The sequence below is a fragment of the Danio aesculapii genome, chromosome 13 (assembly GCF_903798145.1).
Source record: "Danio aesculapii chromosome 13, fDanAes4.1, whole genome shotgun sequence".
NCBI lineage: Eukaryota > Metazoa > Chordata > Actinopteri > Cypriniformes > Danionidae > Danio > Danio aesculapii.
In genome coordinates this window covers 39,840,283-39,850,335 of record NC_079447.1, presented here as the reverse complement: position 1 = coordinate 39,850,335, position 10,053 = coordinate 39,840,283, and the positions used below count along the sequence as shown (strand labels likewise).

Sequence of the window (10,053 nt, the reverse complement as noted above, 5' to 3'; positions counted from 1 at the left end):
GCACTGTCAACCCTGGGACCTTATATAGACAGGTGTATGCCTTTTCAAATCATGTCCAATCAACTGAATTTACCACAGGTGAACTCCAATTAAGCCGCTGAAACATCTCAAGAATGATCAGTGGAAACTGAATGTACCTGAGATATTCTTATTTTTAACTGTTTGTGAAAAAATGTTAAAATGACAGTTAATATGTCTATTTTTTACACATTGATTCACACATTTGCATTGCTGGGAGCAGGAAAGAGACAGGCTGCACTGGTAAGCAGTATCTTCATAATATCGTTTAATTAAAATAAATGATCAACAAATTAATCTGTCTTGACAATCTTTACAAGTGAAGGCATTATCTACACACAATATGAATTCCCAATTAGAAAAATGCTACAAACTATAAAATACTATTGATGAAATCACTTAAATAACAGACAAATCCAAATGCCCAACACAAGCAGGCTGCGTTCCAGACCAGTTCAGCTCGATGACGTATAATCTACGACATTACCTGATGTCCCATTTAGCAACTTGATAGCAACCTTCTTTTTAAAGCAGCGTAACCGATTAAAAAAAATTAAGAGTGGGATGTAACGTGTTTTATGTCGTGGAAAAAACGTGAAAGTATCTTGAGTTTGTGTTAGCCACGGACCTTATTTAAGTGATTTAACTGAAAACCCATTGAAAAAACCCATTGACATTGGGACGAGGGAACCGGAACTGCTAAAATGCTTACTCGCTTCCGGGTTTTTGCATACAAATTGAGGTCATAGTTCCTCCACTATATTACAAATACATATAAATTAGAATTGTTTATGGAAAGCATCCTCAATGCACTGTGATGCTCTGAGATATCAAATTGAACCGAATAGATGGCATGATAATTCAGACCAAACCGAACCGTGAGACCAGTGTAGGTTCACACCTCTACTCATTCTGAAGGCAAAAGGTGCCACAACCAAAAACTAAAAAGGAGCACCTATTAAAGTTTCCAGTATCCCCTCCAAAAAATAAACATAATGGGTCACTGATCACAAATCAAACTACTCATGACAGTCATTAAAATGTAATTTAAAAAAGTGTTACCCATTTTAACATCTTGCTGTATGAGCTTCTGCTCAATGTCTTCTCGTGTTTTCTCGCTCTTTTCCAGCTTCTGCATCATGCTTCCCACATCCACCAGAGCTCCCTTGTAGACGATCAGACTCCCTGACTCACCGCTCTCATCCGGCTCTCGCTTGATCTTCTGGCTGGTCAGTAAAATCTGGTTACCTGTGGCACACAGAGGGTTTTTCATGGATATGTGCTCTAGTGTTACAAATGAGCTTCTCAGTGTCAGTCATCCTCCTCTTTGCACACCTAAAAGGTTGTCTACATGAGCCTCAGAGGTCAGTGTGGGGCTAGGCTCATCTTTAGGCCTGTCCGTCAGCTTTCGATAATGGCACGATTCTTTAACCAAAGGTTTGTTTAACAACTTCTTCACCTGAAAGGATAGAAAAAAAACAGTCATTTAATAAATATGCTCTATTGCGTTCAACTAGGAAATTACTAGTAACACATTATATTGTGATCAGGCATGATGCAACAAACATCTTTTACTTTTAATCAATTACTTTGATACATGAATTATATAAAAATATCATGAATTTATAAAATATCAATAATATTTATTTGCATTTGTTTATAACTGATACAAAAACACATTTATTTTGTGTGCGCGCACGCGTGTATTATGATAATCAATTAAACAATAAATATTGTCGTATAAATATTTATGATATGGTTTAACAACAATATAACAATAATAATAATAATAATAATAATAACAACAACAACAACAACACCATTATCAAGTATATCTATTATTTAATAGCATGATCGTTAAATTTAATAAAAAGGTTAAAATATTTATTTTGTTTATAAAAATATTAATAATATTTACTTGTATATATTTATAATTGCTACAATAATACATTTCTTTTATGTGTGTGTGAGAGAATAGTTTATGATGATTATTAATATTATGCTAGTTCAAACAATTATTACTGCATGAATATTTATATGATATGGTTATAATAATAACGATACCACCATTATCATCATCAAGTATATCTATCACTTAATACAATAATGATTCAATTGAACAAAAAAATATATTTATTTTGGAAATTATTAGTAAATTTAGAAAAATTATTTACTTGCATTTGTTTGTAACTGCTACAATACTATGTTTGTTTTATATATGAATGTGTGTGTGTGTGTGTGTGTGTGTGTGCGTGTGCATGTGTGTGTGTGAGAATTGTGTATTATGATTATCAATATTATGTAGGTTCAAACTATTTTATGATTATTTTTATTTTATTATTATTATTATTATATAATTATTTTATATTATGCATTTATTATTATTATTCATTTTATTATTTAATTGTTTATTTTAAAGGTAACAATTGTATTAAATAATGAATAGATTATTATGAATAATTATAATATGATTTATTTTAAATTTAAAATTAAATTGTAAGAATTTATAATAATATAAATTCATAACGGGCGTCACAATGCCGCAGTGGGTAGCACAATCGCCTTACAGCAAGATGGTCGCTGGTTCAAGCCTCGGAGTCAGTTGGTATTTCTGTGTGGAGTTTGCATGTGCTCCCCATGTTCACATGGGATTCCTCTGGGTGCTCCGGTTTCACCCCCATACTTCAAAGACATGTGGTGTAGGTGAATTGGGTAAGCTAAATTGTCCGTAGTGTATGTGTATGAATGAGTGTGTATGGATGTTTCCCAGTGATGGGTTGTAGCTGGAAGGGCATTTCCCGCGTAAAACATATGTTGGATAAGTTGGCGTCATTCCGCTGTGGCGAACGCTTTATTTTAATAAAGGGACTAAGCCGAAAAGAAAATGAATGAATGAATGAATGAATGAATAAATTCATAATTGTTGAAATACTGTTATGCACGGACACTGAAAAAAAAGTGATATCGCATATTTTCTCCATGGCAAAAGATGGACAAATTTGAATCTGATGACATTTCTGAGCAATTTAATGAGTAAATGTCTTGAACTTTTAACCAAGAAACATTGAAACAGAGAGCAGAAAGCAGCACCTGAGCTCTGGAGAGATGCAGGCCCAGCGTGTACATGATCTCCTCCAAGTCCTTTTCCAGCAGGTACCCGCAGTGACTCTGGTCGAAGTACACAAAGGCCATAAGCAGATCTTTGTTGAACGTCACCATCTGCCTTTTCTTTTCATCCTATAACCACAGTAAAATATTAGGAAATGCCACTCATGACAGATATTTTCTGCTGCAAAAGGAGATCTGTTTTTGACTTACTTTATCTTTAGATGACCTGTCTTTAGACTTCCGGTCATCTCGCCGGTCGTCTCGTCTGTCCCGGCCATTCGAGTCTTCGTCATCTTTATCTGAGAAGCACAAAGGATCAGTTTTGACCTTATAAAATCATATCACCTCAATTGGCCTTAAGCACGGAGCATTTTTAAGCCAGCTGAAAAACTTCAAGTAAGAGGTTGGTGTGACTTTCTCTTTAGTTACATTAGGTTTCTATAACAGCATCGGTTGTGAAATACTTCTTTTATAATCAGAGTATTATCAGTGAAATTTAGTCATTTAGTTGTGCAATGTTAAACTAGATAAAAAAAGACGTTTAAATTGATGCACCATGAGAAACAACAATTGAGAAGCAACATTGAAAATCCATAGAGAATATTTTGTGGCAAAATAACTATTTTAAAGCGGTGGCGTGGCACAATGTGATTTATTGTAGCACTTCTTTTTCGATGTGTGACACACTTTAAATTTGATCTCAATCACACAGTGTATATCACTGATTTTGAACAACGCAGATCTTAAACATGGTGAGTTTATAATGGTATGAAGGTTCACTGCCTGGACTGGTTAATCCAAATCCAGCTACCATGCATAAGGACAACTCAGGATTAAATCTGATCTAAAGTAGGGGTGTTCATGAATAGTTGAAAATCTGATATGCAGTGATTATTTAAATGATAAAAACACTATTCGAAGTTTGCTAAATGTCACTTTGCTGGCTGTAAATGAAGTGAATCCATTACAAATACTGACTACATTGACATGTACATTCATAATAGGGATGCTTATTTCGGTTAATTTTGCCAACTGACAACTGCCGCTCGTTAACCGAATATTAACGGTTAACTGGTCAGATTAATATTAAATTATTACTTAATAAAAAATATATATTGATTGACGTGTCTGTTTTGTATCTGACACATTAAATATTGCATGTGAATTACTGATTTATTTTAACATGCGAACAACAGCATACAGAACATCTTCACACACTAAATATACAATAAAAATACAGGCTACCTCAAATTGATGGCTTCATGGAAAATATGCATTTAATTATTGCTCCGCTGTTATTATCATATCTCAAACCTCTGTCAACATTATATAAGTCGTTAGTTTAAAGATTATGTCTTGAGCGTCTGGTTTTGCCTCAGAGCTTGTGTGCTTTTAATTCCTCTCTCACTCGCAGTTCACGTGCGCGCTAAACAGGATGAAAGGCAATGACATATGTTGACTTTGTAAAATATAGGCTACTATAGCATACAACAATTTTGTTGTTCAAAAAGAATACTGCATAAATTTGCATACATGTTTTATAAAAATTATACCAATATTAACAGCAACACTCTGGCACAGTGCCCAGCTGATTCAGTCATTGCCTAGTGACATAAAAATAGCACGGCACTTCTTTTTTCCTGTCAGCAAAAAAGGCAGTGTGGTGCTCCTTATGTTTTCAGAACACAAAAGCGTGTTCAGTGTGTAATCGGCCACTAAAGCACCTGCGTATTGTGTGCGAGTGTTGCTGTTGCTATAATTGTAACACTTAATAATATTGTGATATTCAAGATTTGTAAAGTCATACAGCTCTGAATAACTTGAAACAGCGACCACAAGTCTCTCCTCCATCTTTAAAATTTCTCTGTAGTCGTCTTGACAACACAAACACTGCCGAGACCCGGAAGGGACGTGATGTGAGGGAAGATTGGGTGGGAGGAAAAAAATTGATAGGAGGAAAAAAAACTGAGTGATAGGAAAATGTATACAGTTAAAGTCAGAATTATTAGCCCCCCTTTGAATTTTTTTTCTTTTTTAAATATTTTCCAAAATATGTTTAACAGAGCAAGGAAATTTTCACAGTATGTCTGATAATATTTTTTCTTCTGGAGAAAGTTTTGTTTGTTTTTATTTGGCCAGAATAAAAGCAGTTTTAAACTTTTTAAACAAAATTAAAGGACAAAATTATTAGCCCCTTTAAATTATATTTTTCGATAGTCAACAGAACAAACCATCATTATACAATGACTTGCCTAATCCTACCCTAACCTGACTGATTAACCTATTAACCTATTTAAGCCTTTAAATGTCACTTTAAGCTGTATAGAAGTGTCTTGAAAAATATCTAGTCAAATATTATTTACTGTCATCATGGCAAAGATCAAATAAATCAGTTATTAGAGAGGAGTTATTAAAACTATTATGTATAGAAATGTGCTGAAAAAATCTTCTCTCCGTTAAACAGAAATTGGGTGAAAAAATAAACAGGGGGGCTAATAATTCAGGGGGGATAATAATTCTGACTTCAACTGTATATTTTAGATATTTTATTTTATATGTATATAGGTTTTTGCATTTCCTTGCAAAGATGTTTTGCGTTCCTTAGAAAAACTGTTGTTTCACAAATACTTCCTGTTCACTTTATACATGTCAACCCTCTAGTTTTTGCCAGGATTCTCCCGTATTTTACCATTCTATCCCAATATCATCCTATGATTTAGTTTTTTCCCTTGTTTCTCCCACATTTTTAGTCTTGAAAGCCATTGAAATAAATATAAAAATGTCTGCATTTACTTTCTATTCATCAAAGCTGTGCATCGATTGTCGCCCTTCACATGCAACCTTTGAATCAGTGAATACATGTATAAGCTAGGGCTATGCAATTAATCGAAAATTCGGTTTCGATTTCGGCTTGTAAATTATGAAAAAACATTGATCGAGATAAAATGATTATTGTATAATATACCGGCCCCTTTCCAGTTGTACACATTTGCTGCTCTGCAAAGCTCAGTTCCACGTGAACATTAGTAAAAGCATGTACTGTAATGTAAATTTTGCAGCATGGGATGCGCATCATTCATTGATGTAAATTCGAATTGTTCATGTTTTTAAAAACGCGAAAGAGATCGCATGCTGATGTGTGTATCCACTCAGCCTCAGAGACGAGCAGAGCACACACATCTAAAATCATCTTAATGTGACCGCTTTAATGGTCAAATACATGCACATGTGTCAAAACGTGGTGTTAAGTGATTATTCATATTAACCCTCATTTGTGTAATAAACAAACGAGTTGGGAATCGAAAGACATGAGAAAGTGAAACCATAAATCAGAACTGTACTGCTCTTAAAGTCACAGGGCGCATGATTCCTGCTGTTGACTGCTTTTATTATTAATCAAAAACCAAAAGGACAAAACAACTCACTGCTCTTGACTGAAGGACTTTTGTAACTATAATTAAAGTTTTTTTCATTAATTGATTCAGGTTGCATGTGAAGGGTGACGGTCGACACACAGCTTTAATGAAAAGAAAGCGAATGCAGACATTTTTTATATTAAGTTCAATGTGCTTTCAAGATTAAAAAATGGGAGAAATATGGAAAAAAATACCAAGCAGTAGTCTCCTGCTCTCCCTTGGGAAGTCAACACGGAAGTAACTAAAACTGCAATTCAATTTCAGCCTTTGGGGGCTGGCTCCAGGAAATTCAAATGATTTCTGACTGCATTGGTAAATTCTCGTCACCTCAGCTGATTATGGCTGATTAGCCGCTGAACTCAGCATATCCATCATATTTTTGTTTCGTTTAATGTGTCTTTACACGGTCCATTGCCTTTAGGAATTATTTCCTGCAATTATCAGATACTATAGCATGCTGTGTGCACTTAATTGTGCGACAGTGTTATGCCTGGATTTCATAAATAGCCTTGCATTTACTAACACAGACAATATTTGAAGTGTTTGGAAGTAATTCGCATTTTCCTCCTGTAAAAAACATCATAAGACCAATGTGTAGTCGCTCAATGTATTACAACATTGTTTTTAAAAGTCTAAACACTTTATTGATATAGTGTACAACCAAGCACATGTGGTCAGAACACAAACGAGTCACAGGTAATGAAGCATTAAGCATTTCTCCCAAGGAAAAGCCTGTCTAAGCAAAGTGCCAGCATGCGTCTGTAGCTCTGCTCATGCTCCGCCTTTTTGCCCTTGTTTGGTATCCCATGGTCAGTGCGATGACGTGCGAACAAAATGGCGACTGTTGGCCACGCATACTGGTAGCTTCTTTTGCACCGTTCAAAAACCTATGGGCGATGTTCCTCCATATCTTTTACACTCTATGGAAAATATTAAATGATAGGATGATAGCGGGATAGAATGGTAAAATACGGGAGAATCCCAGCAAAAACGGTAGGCTTCCCATGTATGAAGTGAACAGGAAGTGTTTGTGGAACAACATCTTTGCGAGGGAACGCAAAAACTTAAAAAAAACATATTTAAAAAAACTTTAAAAAAACAAATTTTCCTAATTACTCAGTTTTTTTTCCACCCATTTTTTTCCTCACCATAACGTACCTTCCGTCTCCGTACATTTCTAAACTTAACTAAATGTAGACAAGCCAACTTTCATCTGATCATTTGTTTGCTTTTCTCAAGATGAAAATGTCAAACACAAGAGCTAAATGCGACTTGAGTGAATATGCAAGTATGCATGCTTGCTTTGTGCTCTTTAGAAATTCTTTTTGTTCTGAAATTTTTTTTTTTAAATGTTAAAAATATAGAACGCATAAGCTCATTGTGAATATGGCTTAATAAATGCATACAGAAATATTGTCAAAGAAATAATGCTTGATTTATAATAACGTGCTTCACATAAAACCTAATTTACACATAAAAATATTTGTTTAAATATTTAAATGTAATATTTAAAAAAACATTTATCCTTAATCAAAAGTGTCTTTTGGATCCAGCTATATTATTTCAAGAGCAATACCATCGTCATCATAATCGTCTGCGTCTTCTGCCTCCAAAGGATCGTATTCATCTGCATTGTTGTTGCTGCTTCCATCTTCATTATCATCATCATCTTTGGATTCTTCTCTCTTAATTCCTCTCTCCCTTTCCTCATCCTTTATACCGGAAACACAAATTGACTAGCTGACTTTCACATTCATGTAAGATAACATTTAAAGATCCAATTCAACTCTGAAGTACATCCTCACCTTCCTCTTGTCATCTTCCTCTCTCATTCTCTTTGCGACAGGCTCTCCATTTTCTTCATCTCTTTCTTTCTTTATATCCCTTCTTTCTGCCTCTTTTTTAGCTCTCTCTTTTTTGTCCTTCCTCTCATCCTTGGTCGGAAGAGAAGCGAGAGCTTTGTAGATCCTGTAGCCGAAGTCTCGTTGAAGCATCTCATTGAACAATTCAGCAAACAACGACACCTGAAACAGAACAAATGACAAGTGCTGTTTTAGGCCTCGTTGCTGTCAGATATTAACAACTGTTTTCCATCATCTGATCATAAGCTGTCAATTGAGACTATCATTAATGATTAATGCTGGTATACTGTAAACATGCATTCAAATGTGTCTCTTGCTACCCTTTGTACCACTTTTATTGAGTCTTTTATTGAGTTGTTAAACTCAGTTCCTGGAGGGCCGCAGCTCTGCACAATTTAGTTCCAACCCTAATTAAACACACCTGATCAAACTAAATAAGTCTTTCAGGCTTGTTTGAAACCTACAGGTAAAAGTGTTGCAGTAGGGTTGAAACTACTGTAAACTATGCAGGGCTGCAGCCAAGTGTGTCTCACGCCTGGTTTTGAGTGAAGGTTCGGGCCGTTGGATCGCACCCTGGGGGCTGGCTGCAGTACAAGTCATAAAGCCCGCCTCCTCCATGTTAATAAACGAGACTTGAGCCCAAATAAAAAAAATATTTTCTCTTGCAATAAAATTTCCTGATATCTATCTATCTATCTATCTATCTATCTATCTATCTATCTATCTATCTATCTATCTATATATATATATATATATATATATATATATATATATATATATATATATATATATATATATATATATATATATACACACACACACACACACACACGTTGTTGCAAAATAAATTTCAGTTATCACAACTATTCTAAGACTGGCTATTCAATCTGCAATACGTCATTTCCTGAATACTGCACAACACAAATGTAATTACAAATTTGATCACCGTGATATGAAACGTTTTATGGCCTTAATATCGTAATATGCATTGTATCAGAACATAGTCATCAAATAAAGTTCCATATTTCATAACACTACATAGTGAATCTAACCTCAAAAGAGTGCTCTTTATTATCCTCCAGCCTGTAGTCCAGCAGCACACTCAAGGACATGATGCTGCAGTCAAATTTGCCATTTTTGGCAGCCCAGTTGGGGTGTACAATAATGGTAGGCTCATCTGGCAGAACATAACGTCTCTCTCTGCGCTGGCGTTCCTGCTCCTCCTGACGCTTTCGCTCCTCCTCCTGAAAAGAAACATTTGATTCATGTTTGTACGCATTTGGTCGGTCAGGGTGTCTGTAAGAGCCCAATACTCTGATCTGCTGTCACCTCTCGGTCATCCTCCAGCCTGCAGGACTCATCCTCCTCCACACTAGGAGGTTCAGGCTTCTCAGGCTCCTTGGACTCCTCTACCTGCTCCTCCACCTTCAGCTGCTTTGTGAGGCGAGCAATCAGTTGCGACTTCAGCCCTTTGGAGCTTAACGAACGGCTCTCCAACTCCTTACGCAAATCACTGACCTGTGAGAAAATGTGATTCATGGGTAAATATATTTGCTGACATTAAATATTTCAATATATTGTCATAATAAACAAGCACAATATTGATATTGTAACTTTTAGAGTGCCTTTTAAGTTTATTCAGATTGTAT

At 35.3% G+C, this 10,053-nt stretch overlaps 1 protein-coding gene across 2 annotated transcripts in view; it reads right to left on the bottom strand.

Annotated features, from left to right (window-relative positions):
- ccar1 (cell division cycle and apoptosis regulator 1) overlaps positions 1–10,053 on the bottom strand; it is a 55,989-nt gene that overhangs the window by 6,007 nt on the left and 39,929 nt on the right. For both annotated transcript variants that reach the window (XM_056470394.1, XM_056470395.1), the window contains exons 17-24: positions 9,734–9,922; positions 9,457–9,648; positions 8,348–8,566; positions 8,119–8,254; positions 3,337–3,425; positions 3,109–3,255; positions 1,354–1,477; positions 1,081–1,266 (exon numbers count right to left, since the gene is read on the bottom strand). In XM_056470394.1, coding sequence (XP_056326369.1) covers positions 1,081–1,266; positions 1,354–1,477; positions 3,109–3,255; positions 3,337–3,425; positions 8,119–8,254; positions 8,348–8,566; positions 9,457–9,648; positions 9,734–9,922 — 1,282 coding nt within the window. The remainder of the gene's footprint in view (positions 1–1,080; positions 1,267–1,353; positions 1,478–3,108; positions 3,256–3,336; positions 3,426–8,118; positions 8,255–8,347; positions 8,567–9,456; positions 9,649–9,733; positions 9,923–10,053) is intronic.